This window comes from Pezoporus wallicus, unplaced genomic scaffold, assembly GCF_028554395.1.
Source record: "Pezoporus wallicus isolate ANWC-B61680 ecotype Strahan unplaced genomic scaffold, APGP_CSIRO_Pwel_v1 contig_7178, whole genome shotgun sequence".
NCBI classification, from domain to species: domain Eukaryota; kingdom Metazoa; phylum Chordata; class Aves; order Psittaciformes; family Psittacidae; genus Pezoporus; species Pezoporus wallicus.
Genome location: NW_026636884.1, coordinates 237844 through 258822, shown reverse-complemented (window position 1 = coordinate 258822; position 20979 = coordinate 237844). Strand labels below are relative to the sequence as shown.

Genomic DNA, 20979 nt, shown 5'->3' with positions numbered 1-20979 from the left:
TCAGTTGATACGCTGGAGGGAAGGAATGCCATCCAGAGGGACCTTGACACGCTTGTGAGGGGGACTGATGCCAATCTCATGAAGTTCAACCAAGCCAAGTGCAAGGTCCTACACCTGGGTCAGAGCAATCCTAGGCACAGCTACAGGTTGGGCAGAGAAGAGATTCAGAGCAGCCCTGCGGAGAAGGACTTGGGGCTGTTGGTCGATAAGAAACTGAGCTTGAGCCGGCTTCAGTGTGCGCTCGCAGCCCAGAAAGCCAACCGTATGCTGGGCTGCATCAAAAGGAGCGTGACCAGCAGGTCGAAGGAGGTGATCCTGCCCCTCTACTCTGCTCTCGTGAGACCTCACCTGGAGTGTTGTGTGCAGTTCTGGTGTCCTCAACATAAAAAGGTCATGGAACTGTTGGAATGAGTCCAGAGGGGAGGGCCATGAGGATGATCAGGGGACTGGAGCACCTCCCGTATCAAGACGGGCTGAGGAAGTTGGGGCTGTTCAGCCTGGAGAAGAGAAGGCTGCGTGGAGACCTCATAGCAGCCTTCCAGTATCTGAAGGGGGCCTATAGGGATGCTGGGGAGGCACTCTTCATTTGGGACTGTAGTGACAGGACAAGGGGTAATGGGTTCAAACTTAAACAGGGGAAGTTTAGATTGGATATAAGGAAGACATTTTTTATTGTGAGGGTGGTGAGGCACTGGGATGGTTTGCCCAGGGAAGTTGTGAATGCTCCATCCCTGGCAGTTTTCAAGGCCGGATTGGACAGAGCTTTGGGTGACACAGTTTTGTGTGAGGTGTCCCTGCCTATGGGGGTCCTTTCCAACCATAACTATTCTATGATTTTAAGTTCTGAGGCTCCATAGGCAATATCAGTCACATTAGTTAGAATTTGAGAAGGTACCTGAACCAGTTTTGCTCTAGCATAAAGCTAGGCTTTGTGAAAGTAATTTTGAAGATGCTTGAAGCTTCCTTAATTGTGATACAGAGAATTCCTTTTCCAAGCTGTTCTGTAGTACGTAACAATGCTAGGGCCCTGCATGTTAAGAACAACTAGAAAGCTGTGATAGACTGCTGAGTTAAATCATGGTAGCCAGCACCCTGGCAGAATTAAATACGGCATTTCTGTGTAAATTTGGGGGTCCCTTCTCAGTAAAGAGAAAGATAAACCTTAGTTAAACTGTCTTTTTTTTACTCAATTTATGGTTGTGTTGTATTTTACTGCTTGTTTTGTTGTTGCATTAGAGAAATCATAAGTAGCAATTGAATGGATTTTTATAAGCCTTCTTTAGCAGAATCATGTCTCTAAGACTATAATTATGATACTTTACAGAGGCTTTTACAAAGTTTGGATAAGTGAGATATTTGAATGCATTTATTGTTAAACTTAAGAACTTAAAACCAGCACTTTTTAGAGGCAGGATGATTCATTTGCCTTGCTAGATTCAGTGCCTGCAGGGAAATCCTGGTGCTGATATTGAAGTGCCTGAGGCAGAAATGGTTTTGGAAACATGAGAACATGTTCAGCTGGCTCTAACAGCAAGGTATTATTTGCCCTCAAGTGCAGAAGCAGTATTTGCCATGACTTGAGGTTATTTACGCCTTCCCCTTTTAATCAAGATAGATACATATTTTTGACCAAATGATAAATAATGAGAATTTCTCTATTGGTTTATTTGCATTATTGTCAAAAGACAGATGATGCCCACTCCAGTGTGAGTACGTATCTAAGCAGTTGATGCACATAGGAAAATTTCAGTGATGCCTGTAAAGCCCAACCAGTTGCTGTAAAGATTTACTGGTGCTCAATGTGAGTGTTTCTCCAAAGACTGAAACGCATGGATCTGGGGGGTGAGGGGGAACCCACAGCAAATTACTCTAAAATTATTTACTGTGAGTACTGAGTTATTACAATAACTTATGGAAATAGTTCATTCATTGCTACATTAATTACAGGAGTTTCACAATACTTCCCATGATATTCGTACTTGCATGCTAATTTTAAAGTGTATGGGTTTAGTTTTATATTGTAGAGGGGAACAGGAGGAAAAATTGTTTCTGGCAGCTGTCCATTGCTGGTTGTCAGTTGCCTATCCTCACACTTGGACATCACTGAAACTACCAGCACTGTAGCAAGACTAGGTTTTGGTGCAATGCATGTTTAGGAATGAAGTCAAGTATTCCCTACAAACGGTAGATTCCCTTTGAAATGGTAGCAAAAGCTGGTTTGAAACAAGTAGGTGGCTTCAGGTCTGTGTGATGCTGGTCTGGAAAGAGGGAGTGGATGACATTTGTTGTCTCTGCTGCTCTGTTTTACAGGCTGTGCTTTGCCAGATGGATGAGTGCAACTCCTCCAATGCTTTTCTTTGACCTTTAATAACGTTAGAGGTGAAACTCCAGTGATCTGCACTAAAACTTTGCTATATGTAGCTTGCCTTGTTTTTCTGAAATTGGAAAGCTCTGTTACCTGGGCTTTTTCCCTGAGAGAGGGGAAAAAAGTATGTAACAGATGCTAGTCAGTATTTTTGTGCTGCTGTATGATGCTGATACGCTGCAGCATCAAGTGCAGTCCTGTGTTCTTACAATGCTGCATCATGTGCAGGTGTCGGAATGGGTATATGTTGGGCTTGGTGAATGTCTGCTACAGGTGGCTGTACTACAGGAAAGCTTGTGCTAAGGATGGAATCAGAATGTTTTGGAAGGCAAATATTTCTTGCTTTAATGGGATATTTATATGCTAAAGGCTGTGTTAAAGGGAAAGAACAATTTTTGGCTTATCTATGTGAAATGATAAATGCTTCAAAGCAAAGGTAGGTTGTAAAAATATGCTCCGTAAGATGTTCATGCTAATTTCTTCATATCCCACAGTAACTTGAATCAGTACTATGTGTTTGTCTCTTCAGGCTGCACCTAGTACAGAGCAAGTGTTCTGACCAAAAACCTTGGAGCATATTTCTTAGTGTTTACGCCTATTTACTTCCTGACGTGCCTGCACAGACTAGTTCTTGAGTTTATGTCATTCCCTTCCCTTCCTTTCCCTGGGTCCATAATTCTGTATTTTCAGGAATGCCTGAAATGTAAAAACTTACTGAAAACTGTCTCTCTGGAAAGCCTGGTAAAAGGGTCAGGCTTAGGTTAACGTTTAGCTGTTCACTTTCATTGTGTGAAAAGACCTATTGTATTCCTATATTCTGGAAAGCTGCTTCCAGTGAGCTAGTCCTGCCTAGGCAGCTCTCACTTTGTTCATCCTTTTAGAGCTTCGTTTGATCTTTTTCAGCATGGTGGTCTAGCACTGAGTATTGGTTGTACTGACAGTCAGATATTATCACTTAAAAGTTTTGTTGTGGATGGAAGGGAGGCTGAGTGATTTTGTGGTGCTCTCTTTTGTGTGCTGGAGCTCAGCAGCTCCCCTGGTACCTGAATTTCTCAGCTGCAGACTCAGTGGAAACAGTCTTTTAGCAGTATCTATAAAGCTATGTGCACTTCAAAGACAACTCCTAAAACCTAGACCCCAAGTGTCATTTTCATCTCTGAAGAAACAGTGTGTGCTGAGAGTCACAACCAGCTGGGTTCAGAAATAAAACCAGCTGGGAGTCCAAAGAGCGCTGTCAGGACCAGGTCTGGTTGGGGATCTGGGGGCAGGGAGTAAGGATAGCTTACAAAAACACCTTGATACATACATCTGTTTTTACAGTTTTCAGGCTTTCTTGGCATCATCTTAGTCTTAATTTCATCTTCCTGAGGCTTCTCACACAGAAATATAGGTTAAGTGTTACTCTGACATGGGCCACCTCTGTTCATCTGCCCAAATGCTGCTATGTCGCAAGAATTGTTTGCCTTTTATACAGACAGTTCTTCCCTTCTAATTCCCTTAATATGCACAGATAGGTATAGATATGCATAGATAGATACATCAGTTCTTGGTTCTTGCCTAGGAACAGCAGCAAGGTTGCTATTAGCAATAACATACTGCTGCTAACAGTTGAAATTCCTGGAAAGCTTTATTTTTAGCTCTTCCTAGTTGTGAAAACCTGGTGAGCACAATGTGTCTGTTAACGACATCGCTGGCATGGGAGAAGCACTGATAGGAGCTCTGTGACCACAGCATTTGAATACCACAAGGCAGGGGCTAGGCCTTCTGTGGAGTGCGGGAGCGGGAGGGGGTGCTGGTACGGAGCTGGCTTCTAATAACATGCATGTGGATTTAACCCTAGTCCTGATCCTTACACCTTCCCCTTGTAGCTCACAGTTTCTGCCCTCATTTCCATGAAAGTCCAAATACCTCTGTTTTTTTTTCTCCCCTGCTTTGCCATATTTAAAAATGGGTATAATACAATGTGGAAAATGCCCAGGCAAAAGCTACCCATATTCCCATTTAGTACCTGTAGCTCTTCAGGTGTTACTGGTGGAAGGCATTATGTTCCAGATACAAAGGTTTTGTGGGCTGCTAAAAGCATAGCACATGCTACACCTTTTGTACACACATGTGCACACAGTAATTGAATCCAGAATGTAGCACTGATTATTTGAAATGCACACCTTGTGCCTCTGCCATGAGAAATACGGTACAGGGGCAAGTAATTCTAAGTGCTTCTCTTCAAGGAAGCACATAAGGGGAAAAGCAGTGAATTCCAGCACAAAACAATTGTGCACAAGCTGCATCTCGCCTGACAGCTATTAACATTTTCTCTACCTGCCCGTAATGACCTTAACCTGATTTGCAGCAGTGATTTGCCACGTGCTGAGCTGCATTCTTAAATCCTTGGTTCACTCAGGGGTAGTCAGCATGGTGATCCAGTCATCTGCTGATAGACAAATTATTCCTCTGGCAGATAGTCACCCCAGCCCTTCCTGTGGGTGTAGGCATATAATTGGTGGTGTACCCCGGAATGGGAAGCATTATGCTGGCTAAGATACTGAGACAGTCAGGAGTGTCACTGGTGTTTCCTTTCTGGCAGAGCTATGGCTGTGTTTATCAAAAGCAGAGTTCATTTGGTCTAGTTCTTCTCGTTCTGGTGGCCAGTTACTTAATAGTATAAAAACATAGAGCAAGTAGGAACAGGAAGGGCCAGGCAAGGGAGCACTTGAGCCACACTGATTAATACCCCAGCCTCAGTGAGTGTGGGAAGCACTGTGCCCGAATAAAGTAGCAGATAAGGACTGAACAATTTGCAACAAACTTGATAAGAAACATTTATGCTTCAGGATGAACTGATGCAGATAGGGAAATGTAATAGTGTTGTTAAGTGTAATTGCTTCATAGACTTATAGAATGGTTTGGGTTGCAAGAAACCTTAAAGATGCCACGGGCAGTGACACGTTCCACTAGACCAGGTTGCTCAAAGCCGTGTCCAACCTGGCCTTGAACACTGCCAGGGATAAACACTTCCAGAGTTTAGAAACTCTGCTGATGATTCAACAGCATGCATATTAATCTGCAGCAGGCTGTTTCCCTGCTGCAGGGGAAGAGTTTTTGGAAGCAGGGCTTCCAAAGGGGAAGAGTTTTTGGCATGGGATGGATTCTGCAGGGAGTCCCTGGGATACAGATCCAAAGCAGGCCCAAGTCTTTTTTGTTGTAACAGCAATTCCACGTTGCATGTTGGCTGTAATTAAGAAATACCCTTATTGCAACAGTGCTGCAGCGGGAGGGGGGGAAGGTGAGCTTCAGCCTGAAGCGCCATGGTTGTCCCATGTTGTTTGTCACAGCCTTGCTGTGTTCTGCTGTGACTCGGTTTTCAGCAGCAGAGGCCCGTGGCTGGGGTGTCAGGCTGAACATCTCATCCTTCAGTGGTAGCAGTAGCAATATTCAGCGTGCAGTGATTTTCCAGCCCACTGGTTTTGCACGCAGCTGCCCAGGGTTGCACAGGCAACGCAGAAAGCTGCAGAAGTTGTTTGGTCGTGCTGCAATGCCCGAAAGGTCAAAGCAGGCAAAGAACCAGCTTGAATCCCAGGTTTGTTTTGTAATGGTTGAAGGTGTTGGCAGAGTAACCCTGCGCTTCAGCTGCCTTGGCGCTGCTTTGATACACCGCGCGACAGCGGGGCTGCGCTTCCAAGATGCTGTTGCATCCCGAAGCCCCTTTCAGGGGGTGAGGCGGGCCCCGGCGCTCACTGCTCACGCTGCCTCCCTCCGTGTCTCCGTCCCGGCGGGGAGCGGAGGGTGCGCACCCACCCAGCACACACACCCCGGCACAGGCCCGCCCTCCTAGGGGGTGGGCACCGGCCGGGAGCGGCGGCCGGGAGCGGAGGATGCTGCTGCCGCGGCTGCTGCCGCTGCTGCTGCTCTCGGAGGGGCAGGCGGCGGTGCTGCGGCTGGGGCTGCGGGGCACCCCCCGCGGCGAGGTGAGCCCCGCTTTCCTCTCCCTCACCCTGGACGCCAGCCTGGCCCGCGACCCGCGCTATGTCGCTCTGCTCAGGTGAGCCGTCTCCCGCCCCTTCTGGGCAAAGGAGAAAGGAACACGGGGATGGGGAGCAGTAGAGGGGTCCCCCAGGGCGGCGGTCCAGGACGGGAGCAAAGCTCCGCAGACACGGGGAAGAGAGCCCAGGCATCCCGGCTGGGAGTCGGCGAAGGCGCTGCTGCTGCGGAGAGGGGAGCGGGGGGGAAACGGGGGAACCCCATCCCTGGAGCTGGAGCCGGAGCCGGCTGCTGCAACCTCCTGCTTCAGGATGCCCTGATTTCGCTCTCCCGGAGCAGCAGCAAGGCCATCCCTGGCGTGGGTGCTGGGGGAATGAGCGGCAGGGCCGGTGGGTGGAGGGAAGGCGCAGCTAGGGTGGTACTCGCTGGAAGCAGCACGGGGATAAACTAAGAGAGAGGAGCTGCTTTGTGAACAGAAAAAGAGAAGGCAGCCTTCGAGCAGAAGGGTTACAAGTGGCAGAGCTGCTAGTCCTGCCGCCCGGCTTTGCAAACATTTGCGAGGCACTGTCAACATAAAGTCAAATAAATGCTGAAGATCTGTCACTATCAAAGCTGAATCAGGAGATCCTAAAAATGAAGCCTTTTTTATCCCCTTGGGTAATGCTGAAACTGCCAAGTGATGGTTGTTCCCTGCCTGTTCTTTTGGCTCTGACCTCTCCTGCCTTTTCTTCCCTGCTTTTTTTCTACTTTTTTTTTTTTTTGTACACTTCCTTTTGACTGTACCTTTTCATGGGGCAATCTTCATTCTTTCCTTTTCATCTGTCTGATCCCATTTTTCAACCCTACAATACTTTTCCAGTGAGAAAGATGACACCAGCTTTATTGGAGAGTGCTCACTTGGGTCTCCAACCCCAACCAAACACCTTGGGGTTGGGTTTGGGGCCACCCCTGCCGCCACGGGGAGTGGGAAGTACTTGGTGGTCTCTAATCTGCTGTGTGTCACCACCAAGCAGATAGTGCTGGTGTGCCTGGTGTCCTCTGACGCCTTGTGGTTTCTCCCAGTGAAGGCCGGTGTCAGTGCTGCGTGTTGAGTTATTTTACGGACCTGCTTTGCTAAAGCTAGCAAGTGTCCAGCATGGACTTTTAATCTCTCTTGGGTAGAAAAGCGATTGCTTTGGGTCTCATTGATGGAAACGGGACTGATGGTGTGAAGTCAGTTATATACCCACCTTCTCATGGGACAGGTATGTTAGTTTGGTACAAACAAAACCAAAAAATCTAGGGGAGAAGGATGCTTGGCACAAAAAACCCAACCCCTATTTTGGAGTATGGCCTTACTTTGCCCAGAGATTTGATTCCCTGTCTGTGACCGTGTTCCCTAGATGTTCCACATCTGCTCCTCGCTATGGGGTAACCCCAGGTCACCTACTGCAGCACTTCCTCTGAGCACTTGCCATGTTTAGTCTCTACCCCAAAGACATAGTCTGCATGAATACAGTGTTTTTCTGTTTCCTGGTTTCCCTTCCTCAGCAATCCCAAACTGCATGCCCTGGCAACAGCCCTGTCCCCAGGCTTCCTGAGGTTTGGTGGCACCGAGACAGATTTTCTCATCTTTGATCCCAATAAGGATTCAACATTGGAAGAAAGAATCATCTGGGAACTTCAGGCCCAGCAAGGTAAAGCTGGCATCAATGTATTAGACTCGAAACCATCCTTGGTTTAGGAGATGACTTTGATGCAGGGTGGGGATGCCACAAGGGCACAGCAGCAGTGCTGGGAGTCCTCTACAAAGTCAGCATTGTTCTCTGTGGAGAGGTCTGTGCATCTTCAGCACTGTCTGTGGGAGGAGCTGTGTCAGCCATGGGAAAGCCAGGAAGGGTGTGGGGGGGATATCACATCCACCCTGGCTTCTGCTGGGACTCCCCCTTTGCTGCCCCGTGCTCCGTGCAGCAGCCTTGGTAGCTCCCCTGCTGCCTGGGACACAGACACAGCCAGCCCAAAAGCTGTGGTTTCATTGTGAAAATCAAGTCATGGACAGAAGGAGTAATCTGATGAGAACAGAGTGTCCATTTTCTCTATCTTGGCCAAAGCCAGAGCTAGGCTGGGGGCACAGCCTTGCCCTCCTGTTGCTTCGACATGCCAAGTGCAAACCCACAGAACACTGTCAACTGCTTGAGCTTGGTCCTGGTGCGTGAGGTTTCCCACTGCATTAAAGTCCATTTATTCTTTAAACTTAGCAAAGGCACATAAACCTTTCTAGAGGTGTTTAAGGAGAAAGGATTCCCATCTATTCCCGCATGACAGCACAATTGTACATCACTGTACGGTGATGCTCAGTTTTGAAGTCAAGTGGTACTTTTACCCCTGTTCCACTCTGCTGAGTGGCTGCCTCCTCTCTGAGATCATGAGCTGTGACTCTAGCTCATGCCTTCCTCTCTGGTTATGGCTTGTTCCTGATTTACATGCTGAGAAAAGACATGAGCTTTGAAGAACTGGTGTCTTATGACTCCTGCTGGTGGTGTTTTTAGAGCCATACGAGGCAGTCAGTGCTTTCCCCTGCATGAGACAGGCAGTTCAGGAAGCATTGCACCATATCTGCTCACAGCAAGGTGGGCCCTGCTGTGCCACTGCAAGCTGGGGTGGCTTATCTGCTCCTCGGGCATGGCAGCCCATGCTTTGTCAGCTCACTGGAACAAGGGTTTCTGGCTGATGCTCCAGCTAAAACAGTTTATCATGTAGCAACGCCACAGTAGCTGCCTCGAGAAGCAGAGCTTGGTCTTCCTCCACTCTACCATTTCCATCACCCTAAACTGGGAAAGATACATCACATACATACTTATGCACCATATATTTATAATATGTATTTATGCACAAAGCCAGACCTCTTTTTCTATATAGTTAACATTGTGGAAGTAGGGATGCACTTCACTGAAGTGCACAACTGGCTCTCAGCCTGGCACCAAGCCATTGGGCTTCCTCCTGAGGGATATATCCCTTTGCATGCTTGCCTCTGGCTGTGAACATGAGAGCTTAATTGCTATCAAACCTTCTTCTCCCCTGCAGAGGCTTGTGGCTCGAGGCCTGCATTTGCTGCTGTTGAGAGGCTGCTGCTGGCCCAGTGGCCCAGCCAGGAGAAGCTGATTCTTGCGGAGCATAACCGGAAAAAGCACAAAAACACCACCATTACAAGTAAGACCTCAATGGATTTCTCTGCTAGGGTTTATAACAGGGGGTTGCAAATCTCTGCCCTGTGGTAAAAGGATCACAGGCTGTTAGGAGCTGAAGCCACTGTAAAATAAACATTTCACCCACTTAGAACAATCATAGAGTCACAGAATGGTTTGGGTTGGAAGGGACCTTAAAGCTCATCCAGTTCCAACCCCCTGCCATGGGCAGGGACACCTTCCACTAGACCAGGTTGCTCCAAGCCCCGTCCAACCTGGTCTTGAAGAAAATATTCAAAGAAATCTTATACTGTCTGACACCTCATAGTTAATAGCATCCTGCTGCTGCAGGACTTGGGAGGATCTCAGCGCCTTGCAGGATGGTGTGTAGCAAGGTCTGGGCTGTTTTGTCCAGCTGGGAGAGCTAGGCACATCTGCAGTGCCAGGCTAAATAAATACAGGTAGTAAAGATCGTCACTTGGCTGGAGCTCAACTAGCACACCATAACCTTGATATAAACATCCCCCTCTTTCCCTCTGTGCAGGGAATACCCTGGACATTCTCTACAGCTTTGCAAACTGCTCAGGGTTTCACCTGGTCTTTGGGCTCAATGCCTTGCTGCGGAAAGATGGCTTGCAGTGGGACAGCTCCAATGCCCAGGCACTGCTGGACTACTGCTCCTCACGGAGGTACAACATCTCCTGGGAGCTCGGGAATGGTGAGTGTGAAGCCAGCTTGCGGGCCAGGCCAGCAGTCACCTGAAAGGCACCACCACAGGCTATGGGCTGGCAATTTTGGATGTTTTGGATGACAGTCCATAAAGGCAAGGTGATGCTTTATTGAGGAAAAAATAAGGTCTTCATTTGCGAGGAGGGATTGCACAGAAGGCCCAATGAATGAGCCAGTTGAGATAATTTTGCTCTGAGATGAGGTGAATGATGCTGTTCAAGGTACAGGATGTCACCTTGGACAGAGTACTGGAGAGCAGCACACTCTCCAGTCACCCAGGTTTTTGGTGTCATGCTCGTTGCCTTCAGACATCTCACCTGTACCATGCCAGCTCAGGCATAGAGGGTTGGTACTCTCCCAGTGGAACAAGCTGCCCTATTTTGTGCCCCAAAACTGGAGCAGGATGCTGATGCACACATTTCTTCCCCAGAGCCCAACAGCTTCAGGAAGAAATCCGGTGTCTACATCGACGGCTTCCAGCTGGGGCAAGACTTCGTTCACTTGCGCCACCTCCTCAGTAGCTATACCCTCTACAGGCAAGCCAAGCTCTATGGTCCTGATGTTGGGCAGCCCCGGAAGCACACACAGAGACTGCTGAGGAGGTAGGGCTGTGGGGCCCTGCAGCACGCCCGGGGTGGACAGCTGTGGGTAGCAGTGGCTTGTCTGCACCCAGATGCAGTATGGACATGAGGAGGCATCTGGGCAGTGTTTTGAGAGTTTTCTGTTCCAAATCAATACTAACAATGTACAACTGGATACATCCTATTTGAGAACTAATTTCCTGATTTTCCTTTGAATTAGAAACATGGATTGTTTTTTTTCCCCTTGACAGGGACAGGGGATGACTAAAATCTTACCTGCATGCATGAGCTCAAGGCTTAAATGCTCAGCCAGTTGAAACAAAAATGCTAGCAGTACTTCAGTGATCCACACACCTCTCAACTGAGCACTGGCTGTGTTGACATGGGCTTTTCGTACTAGAAATCTCTGTGTATTACACAAGCATTAATTCACTCTCCCAGCAACCTGCTGAGGCAGCCGGGCTGCCCAAAGCCCATTTAAAAGCCATCACAAGCATGGCCCCAAGGCAATTCGCCATCACTACTGCCAGCTGGGGGGAGAGGAGAAGGCTGTGCAGGGCAGTTTGCTCAAGGGAGGCTGTGACCCATCACCAGTACTAACCTCTCCGCTCTCCACTTCATCCCTTCTGGTTGCAGCTTCCTGAAATCAGGAGGGAAGGTGATCGACTCTGTCACATGGCACCAGTAAGTACTGCTCAGATACCATCCTTGCTCTGCTTACTGCCTGTTTTCTTTACAAAATGTCAGTTTGAGCACCTCAAGAGGAAAGAGGGGGTGCAACACCCCTCTCAGCAGTTCCTCAGGTGCCTCTCCTCAAATTGCTCCACTCACAATAAGAGATGGATTGAGGGAGTGCGCTACAGAAATGCAGAAGTTCTCCAAAGAGGCTACTTGTTGCACAGACCCAAAAGCAGTGCTGGGGGGTTGTAATGTAAGCACAGCAGCAGGGAATGCAACACGTGCCAGACTGTCATTTTGCCTGCTAAATATATGCATTGAGAAAAACATAAGTGGGATGTGGAGAAAAGGATGGCACCGCAGCTTTATTTCTCAGAAGAGTGTGAGGGGTATCACAGCTTTCCCCTGCATGATGAGAGTATCTGCAACGGTTGAGCCTTTTTGCACAAGCTGTGTTTTGACATACCAAAAGCTGGTGAGATCTGAGCAGCAGTCCCAGTTGTCTCAAAGCTTCAAGTTGCCAACCGTTGCAAACAAAATGCACTTTCCCATGGGAAGAAGGGGGTGTCATATAAAAGGAAAAGCGGGTAGCTCAGACTTACCTGGCAGAGATGCCTCTGCTGAACTTGTGCATGAGAGAAGGTTTTTAACACAAGGTTTAAACAACCCATGGGTGGCTGGGCTTGGAAATGGAGTCAGTACCCCTAACGTTGGTGCTCTCTCTTTGGCATTAGAAAGGTTGAACCGGATTGAGTGAAAGCTTTGCTCCCTTAAAACAAATTCAGGGAGTCACTGATGACCCTGCTGCAAATGCACCCAACTCCCTGTGAAAAGTACAGCAGAAGCCCTGTTAGCTGATGTGTTACATGCTGCTTTTTTTCCCTCTATATTTATGTCTTTTTGATACAAACAGAAAGCTCTGCAGGTCTGGCTGACCCTTACCCATAGGAAAGTGCTAGCAGCTTCTCCTGTTCCCTTACATTTGCTCTCCAAGTCAGTTTGGGCTGTGTGTGTATAACTTGCCCTCAGATCCCAGCTATAGGGCAAACAGTGCTGGCACAAGCCCTTTCCTCTTGTCTCATGGCTTAGAGAAGCAGTTTTAAAGTGCTCAGGTGTGCAATGGGGCAAGCTGTCCCCAGGACACCTGCCATTAACTCCATGTGATTGAAAGTGATTTCTATGTGAAGGTGGTTTTATTCCCAGAACTGAATGCAGATCTGACATGCAGGGGTCAGTAACAGTAGAAAAAGATGCACATGCTTATATTATATATATGTATAAATATATGACTTATCTATTTCTTTTGAGCAGCCAGCAGGCATAAAATGTGTCCTCTCCCTTTCCTGGGCTGTTCTTGCCCTTTGGTTGTTTTTGCTTTAAATGGGCATGAGTTATTTTCTTTACTAATTTAGGATTATCAGGTTTTAGCTTCCTCTTGCGGTTGGAAGACTTCAGCTACTTCTGGTAGGACTGAGTGTTAGTGTGATGAAATGTAAAAACTGCAGGGATCCCAATTTCCTGTTCTTTACATGGACAAACCAGACTTAAGAGCTCTTCAGCTCATGGTGGAGGGCAACCTTCATCCCACAAGGATGCCTCATTCCAGTTCCCCTCTAGGTAGATAGCCAAAATACTCCTATGGAGGGACAGAAACAGGGATCTGGTTTTTAATATATAACTTGATACAGTATAGTGAGTAATCACATATGAGTGTCAGACTCTTCAGCAAGAGAAGACTTAGAGAAGCTGGCTTTTAGTGGTATTTTCCTTGTTCTAAATAAGTTGATGCAAAAAAAACCCTGCTACTTCTGTGATACCCTGGCTCCATCAAGGTAATACCTGGTAATCCCTTAAATACAAACAACACACACATCTGGGAAAAGAACTGAACAGAAAACCAGTGCTGTGAATAAATGTATCAAGCAACTGAATACTTTTGGTGGTGTTTTGTGCCAGTGCTGATATTTTTTTCTTCATTTTGTGTGGGTTTTTTCCATTTCCAGTTACTATGTGAACGGACGAAGTGCAACAAGGGAGGATTTCTTGAGCCCTAAAGTGCTGGATACCTTTGCCACAGCTGTACATGAAGTCCTGGAGGTGCTTTGTCCTGTTTGTTCATTCCCATGTTCAATTTCCAGAGTGTTAGCAGAGAATCCAGAATAAAGTAGGGTTTCTCACTAGCAATAAATGGGGATCCTCAAAGCCTGGGTGCTGCTGCCACTGTAAATCAAAACCAAAAGAAGGGTGCCAGATGCATCATAAACCTACAACATTCTCATTTATCAATGTATTTATTACTCAGGGATGTAATTTATGGTCATAACTCCATCCCTCCCTGATTTCTTTGCATTTTGAGATCCTGAGAACAGTGTAACTTAGAGTATACCACTACACAGCGTAAGACTTACAGAACCAGGCTTTCAGCAATGTTTGCCTCATTCTACTTGCACAGATCTGGGTATTTTTGGAGGGGGGAAAGCAAATCTGCTTCCAGTCGTTTTGATCAAAATTTGTGTGACATCCCACCCCAGTTGGTGTTATCCCTTAAATGCAAACCTCATATGTAGGCATTTGGCTAAAGCATAAAATTTTGATTGCCCAATATTTCCATAGCCAGCAAACTTACCTGTTGTCCCTTCCTCTTCTTCCCTATGCCACATTGGCCAGATTGTTGGTGGGACTGTGCCCAATAAGAAGGTCTGGCTGGGAGAGACGAGCTCTGCCTATGGAGGGGGAGCTCCCAGGCTGTCCAACACTTACATTGCTGGCTTTATGTGAGTACCATGTCACAGGTATGGGGAAATGTCATATTTTACAGGCTGAAGGGGGTTTATACCTGCCCCATGGGAGGAATGCTTCCCTCAGGCTTCCGGGGGAGCACAGGCAATGAGTGGGTTGAGTATCATAATCCTCCCACTGCTCTCTGTATGCTTCCCCCATGCCTAAGGTTCAATGTAGGCCCAAGTTATAGCAGATTCCTACAGCAAATGGGAGGTAAGAAGCATTATAAAGTTGTATTTCTGCCCTTGAATCTGCAAACGCAAACTCCATCCTTTTGTGATTATGGAAAGTCATTCACAGGATGGGTATCCTTTTCCACAGTCATTGTTTTATCACTGTGAGATAACTAACCCAATGGAAATTTAGCTATAAAAATCATTTTCCCCAAGGACTCCAGTTGCAGAAACCCGTTGAAGTGAAAGAAATCAGGCTTTTCTTATCACTTTGGTCAGTTTGTAGATTGAGGGAGATAAAATTGCATGGAAATGTATAGTCCATGCTTTGAAAATGAACCAAAACCATAGATGCAATGTATTTTTTCACCCTCCTATGAGGCATGATGATATTCTCATCGGGGCCTTGTGAGTCAGCAAGTCAAAGCCTGGTAGTAGCAGGCAACCTTGCTGTTGTAATGATTTCTCTCAGCCCTCAGGCCCTTGGCCAGTTCAGGAGCATCCACTGCCACTCCTAGTTTCCACTGCCTGCAAATAGGGGAGAGGAGCAACTGTTCCCACCAACTCTGACCTCCAGAGGTGGTCTGGGACTGTATTTTAAGGTAATCAGTGCAAGACTTCAACTGAAATCAGCTGCGTGATTCTTAAGGAAGTCAGTATCCTGCCCTAATTCCTTCTTTCCTACTTCCCGCTCTGGTTGGAGAGGGGCAATGGTGGTCAGCTGAGGTCAGCAATTCCATCTGCGTGATGTTTGCCTTATCTTTTTTGTCAGGTGGTTGGACAAACTTGGGCTTTCAGCCAGGCAGGGGATTGATGTGGTGATGAGGCAGGTTTTCTTCGGGGCAGGGACCTATCACCTGGTGGATGCCAACTTTGAGCCTTTGCCGGTATGTATGCAACCCCGCTAATACCATCTGAATGGTGTGTGTATTTCTGCACAGGCAACACTGGATGTGGAGATACAAGTCAGCTACTTTAACAACACCTTTTTTTTTTGTAGCATAGTCACAGTTATCCTTGTACCTAAAGTTAGCTCATGTTTCATTATAGGTTCATGTGTTATATATCTATAGATACAAGATGTTTACTGTAACCACAGGGATGCAGCTAGTCTTCAGCATAGCAGAGACTGATTGCTGGGACATGTCTGCATACAAATCAGAGCATCACTTCTGGAGTTCACAAGGCTTTTCTGCATGGACTGTTTTGGTTTGAGTACTCCTCAGCTGAGCAATAAGTAGTTTCTAAATAGAAGTGATAGGAGATATTATAATAATTATATTCCATGTGAAAGCAAGCCAATATCAAGTCAAGACTCAACCATTTCTTAGGTCATGAACACATTAAGCCCTCAGTAGTGGCTGAAGGATAATTAAATGAAAACATGCATTTAATATAGTTGGATTTAATAGGAAATAACATTCTGCTGTGATGAAACATCATTATTTGAAGAGCATGTTTCTTTCTGCTAGTAACACTTACCTTGGGGTGAGAGGATAGCATCTTTCTTCTTAGCTTTCCACTCATTCTTTTGCTTCCAAGTCACGATTTTCACAGGTTCATAGAGACCATCTGAGAGGAAACCCAGCATTCAGGGGTTTTCTGTCCTGCCTGTTCATCTGGTCCCTATGCCAGGGACTGGGTTGCTTGTTACTTTGGGGTTTTTATTTCCTCATTTAAAATAGATTTAATTTGGACTGAAAGGACATGCCTTTGTTCCTCACCTACAGGCAGTACATACGCTAATCAAGTGAATAATGCTTTAGAGGCAGGGAAATCTAAATTCAGTTCCATCAGTGTTAGTTAGCAGGGAAATGAAGAATCACAGCAGTGTCAAGAGGCTTGCAGAGGAGCCGAGCATGCAAGCTCACAGACTTCATGGAGAAAAAGTAGTGGTGAAGGTGTAAAAGAAAGCAGACCTGGAAAACAAGCCTGCACTGGGCATCACCCTGCTCTCAGGCACTATCCTGGAGTGTCAGAGGATTAACTCCATAACTGGTGTTCAGCAATTAATCCTGAGACCTGTTCAAAAGCACAGTGTTAGTGAAAGGCATGGAAGTTGTTGTGGGCCTCCTCCTGGCATTGTGCCTGTGAACTGGGTGCAAGCTTTCCTGCTGGCAGGGCAGCTCATCCCCTGTGGGTTCAGCCTTGCAGTGCTCTGTGCCTTGCAAAAGGGAGTTTCTGGAATGCAGACTGTCTCTCCTCCACAGAGATTTGCATGTGAAGTGGAAAATCACTCCAAGGTACCTTGTAAACACAGCTGCTCTGCAGCCTGGAACAGGGTTTTCTGCTTAGCTGTGCTGTTTGTAGGAACTTGAACAGATACAGTGAAAACCTTGGAAAAGAAAAAGTGCATGGGGGAAAAAAAATCCTGAAATTACCAGCAAAATTAATGCTGTTAAGCACTGTGTGGAGTATCTGGCATGTACAAAAGTGCTCACGTGTGGTTTTGTGCCTCCCAGGACTACTGGCTCTCACTGCTCTACAAGAAGCTGGTGGGTACCAAGGTGCTGCAGGTTGGCCTGACAGGAGCTGATGAGAGGAAGCTCCGTGTCTACCTCCACTGCACAAACCCCCTCCAGTAAGCCATCAGAAAGGGTGAAATATCCCAGAACCTGAGCCCATGGCCATCCCCAGGCCAACAAAAGCAATCTGGGACAGCAGAAGGATGCCCTATATCTGTGAAACCTTTCTCTCCTAATTGACACCATCATCTACTCTTGCCTTGCAGCCCAAAATACAGAGAAGGGGATGTGACGCTGTTTGCCTTAAACCTCTACAATGTTACCCAACATTTGCAGCTGCCAAATTACTTATTGAGCAAGCATGTGGATCAGTACCTCTTACTGCCTCATGGCAAAGCGAATATCCTTTCCAGGTAAGTGCAGTTTCTCCTGTCTCTGTAGAAAGGATCGTGAGTAGACTTCGGTGTCCTCTGAAACCTCACCTTGTTTGATGTGGAAGGTGGGGGGTGGCAGGAAGAGGTTATCATTCAGTCATGGAATCACAGAATGGTTAGGGCGATCTGGAGCTTTTTCTGATAAGGTCTGACTTCTGGTAAATCAGTTCTCAAAAAAATGAGGCTGCTGAAAGCTTGCTGAGGTATGAGGATACTTGTTTGATGTTAATTGGGAAGCTTTTTCCTAGCAGGCTTCAGGGGTCTGGACCAGCTGCTGAAGTCCTTTTTTTTGGCACAAGCACAGGTATATTGCTTTCCCAAGTGCTGGCTCCTCATTTACAGCAAGGTGTTCAGGCTTTGTGTGGTTTCTTTTTATTCTTACTGCTAATGCATCAGCACAGGAAGGATCTGCTCTGTGGGAATAGAAGACATCTTAATATTTGCAGGAGCAAAAACAATTAAAACTTGTACTTTTCAAAGCCTGTTCTGCTGTTACCCTCACCAGAAGAGTAAGAAACATATACTTTTCAACTTGCATGTGCTTATGACTCTAAAGGAGCCCTTGCAGAGGGAGTGCTGCAGATGCTGTGTGTGAGCACACATAAACCCTCAAGGGAAGTTTAATTTGGCTTTGGGCTGAGTTTATGTTTATACTCGGATTCAGAGCTGTTTGTGCTTGATAGCAAACAGAACACAGCTGCCCAAACAGTGTCTCTGTCCCTCTCCAGGTCTATTGAGCTGAACAGCCGTGTGCTACAGATGGTGGATGACAAAACACTGCCAGAGCTTACTGAAAAACCCCTTGGTCCCGGCAGCATCCTCAGCCTTCCAGCCTTCTCTTATGGCTTTTATGTTATCAAAAACACCAAAGCTGTTGCTTGCATTTAAATGGTTAATGCACGCAGGATAAATGTAAAGCACTTGGCTAGTAGGGAAGTCTAATCCTAGAAATTCACGTTTCTACCATGAGATTTAATTCTGGCAAGGGATGCAAGTGTGATAGCACCAGTACGATCTCTGTGCTGGCGAAGACATGAGGTCCCACTGGGTAATAGGTACATGAATGATGCTTGTTAAGATCCTGGGAAAATTATCCAGGTAGAGAAAGCCCAGGCAGGGGTTGGTTTTGCTCTTGATCCAGCCTGGATCATTGCACTTGAGCACGGGGCCCTTCTCCACGCTATGTGCAGAGCTGCATCAGCTTCTCAGGCTGCCCTTGGGGCTTTGCCAGGCAATAATTGTAGCCTCCACTCTCCTCTCATTTCTGCAAGCACAGTTTTCAAAGCAGTTCCTTCGAAAGCTTGCTTTCAGAAAGGATGAGCAAGGGGTTTATTTTAGCTGTACAGTTATGATTTTGCCTGCACCATGTGGGGAAGCCCAAGGAGGGGCTGTGATTGCTGAGGGCATCCTGGGATGGAAATCAGGGACACAAAGCAAACCGAGGTTGGGGTTAGCTGCAGGGGAAAACGCCTTGCCGAGAAAACAGGCTCTCCGCAGGGATTAGGGCAGCGCTTTACGTTTGTTCCAACCTGGGAGGTTCGGTCACAAGATGGAGCTATAGCTACGTACTTTCCAAAGGCGAGCTTTCGATAAATGACGTGCCGGCAAATGAGCGCTCATTCAATCTCCACCACCCCGCAGGAGGTTCAGCTGGAAGGGACTTCCTTGACCCTATCTGTAGGTGGAGCTCTGCTTCACACTCCCTAAATCGCTCAGGTTCTGGAGGACATGGGATAGTAAAGAGACTGAGCAAACCACCCACCCCTTGACCATCAGAGGGGCATCGGTGGCCTTAGACAATTCAGGGGACAAACCTGCCCATCAGGCTGACATTCCTCTTGCAGGGCAAACAGCAGTTTTGGCCAGAAAGCTGTGTTGGTGGTGCCTTTTCTTCCCCAACCGTGCCTTCCCCATGCACACCCTGCTGCAGCTTACTGTGCCACTGCCTGCTTTCCTCTGCCCTGTCGGCTGCTGGTCTGCAGGGGAGCAAAACCCCTCAGAGAATACCTGCGGGCTCCTCCTGCATGTGTTGACTTGCATCTACTTTTCTTGAAGGCATATAACCCGTGCCACTGTCAATGCCTCATGGTATTTTGAGCACAGCAGGGGAAAACAACAACACACCACTGTATTTCACTTCTTAAGCTTTAAGAGGATGCCACCAGCTACACGGGGTTTCAACACAGGGAGGGAGGGGACATGTTTTAACGAGAAGACTTTAAAAACAGACAAACTTCTGACGCTGTGATGAAAAGTTGCACAATAAAGATGTTATATTTAAGTTCAGCATGTCAAAGAAGTGTTTGCACCCACAGTGCAGATACATTCTCCAAAGAGTTATGTATCAGAAAGTAATATAGATCAGAAATGAGAATAAGGAATGCTAAATTTATATTGTCCAAGTTCAATAAGATAAGATAGCATAAAATGAAGTGGGAAGTCTTACATACTGTCTACTTAAAGTTAGTATTATAGAATTATCATAACAATTTACAACTAAGACATCAAAATGATTGTTTGCCTGGTAGCTTCTTTTTAGAACTTTTCTAACAGTTTTGTTTGTTCCAATGCTTGTGACTTTTATATTTGACGGTTTTAATTAAAATGATTTATACCAGTTTTTGGCAATCTTCCTTTTTCTCAAGACTCTTTTTTTCACATACTGATACCACAAAATATCCCTCCATTCCTTTTGGTCACACATCATCTACATTTTGCATGATTTTCAACAAGAGTAACCTGAGTAAGTAAAAATTAAATCGTACCCAGGCTGGTGTGTTTCAGTTGCACTGAGTCAGACAGAGGGGTCACCTCCACCTCACTGTTTGACTCAGACACAGTACATGGGCTGATTAGCATGCAAGAACTACTAGGAGCGGTACAGGGAGGTCCAGGTGTGCAAGTGACAGCTGCTCTGGCTTCCCCTCCCAGATACGTCTCCTCTGAGCATACAGCCTGGTTCTTCAAATGGCGGGGTGGTGAGAGGTATCATTCACAGCTCGTGTAACTGCTTTTGACTTAAAAAGCTCTACACACACCCAAGTGGCATTGCATCATAGAATCATTTATGTTGGAAGGGACCTTAAAGATCATTTATTTCCAACCCCATGCCATGGGCAGGGACACCCTCCACTAGACCAGGTTGCTCCAAGCCCTGTCCAACCTGGCCTTGAACATTCCTAGAGATGTTGCAGCCCCAGCTTCTCTGGGCAACCTGTTCTAAGTCTCAATGAAGAATTTCTTCCTAATATCTAATGTAAATCTCCCCTGTTTCAGTTTAAAGCCATTCCCCCTTTTCCTATCACTACTTGCTCTTATAAAAAAAAAATGTCTCTCCAGCTTTCCTATAGGCCCTCTTTAGGTATTGGAAGGCTGCTGTAAGGTCTCCCCTGAGCCTTCTGCTCTTGAGGCTGAACAGCTCTCTCAGCCTCTCTTCATAGGATAGATCCTCCAGCCCTCGGAGCATCTTTGTGACTCTCCTCTGGACTCATTTCTACAGCTCTATACCTCTCATGCTGGAGCCCCAGAGCTGAATGCAGTACTGCAGGTGAAGTCTCATGAGAGTGGAGTAGAGAGGGAGAATCACCTCTCTCGACCTGCTGGTCACGCTCCTTTTGATGCAGGCCAGCAT

The 20979-nt window shown here is 46.7% G+C and overlaps 1 protein-coding gene across 1 annotated transcript; it reads left to right on the top strand.

Moving 5' to 3' along the window:
- Window positions 1-6179: 6179 nt before the first annotated feature.
- HPSE (heparanase) lies at window positions 6180-19979 on the top strand. The gene is made up of 12 exons (XM_057402013.1): window positions 6180-6404; window positions 7874-8019; window positions 9407-9532; window positions 10052-10225; window positions 10667-10838; window positions 11454-11501; window positions 13499-13592; window positions 14163-14269; window positions 15222-15336; window positions 16912-17030; window positions 17181-17327; window positions 18077-19979. Exons 1-12 carry the CDS (start codon window positions 6238-6240, stop codon window positions 18234-18236), a joined length of 1575 nt encoding a protein of 524 aa, XP_057257996.1. The 5' UTR covers window positions 6180-6237; the 3' UTR covers window positions 18237-19979.
- Window positions 19980-20979: the final 1000 nt, after the last annotated feature.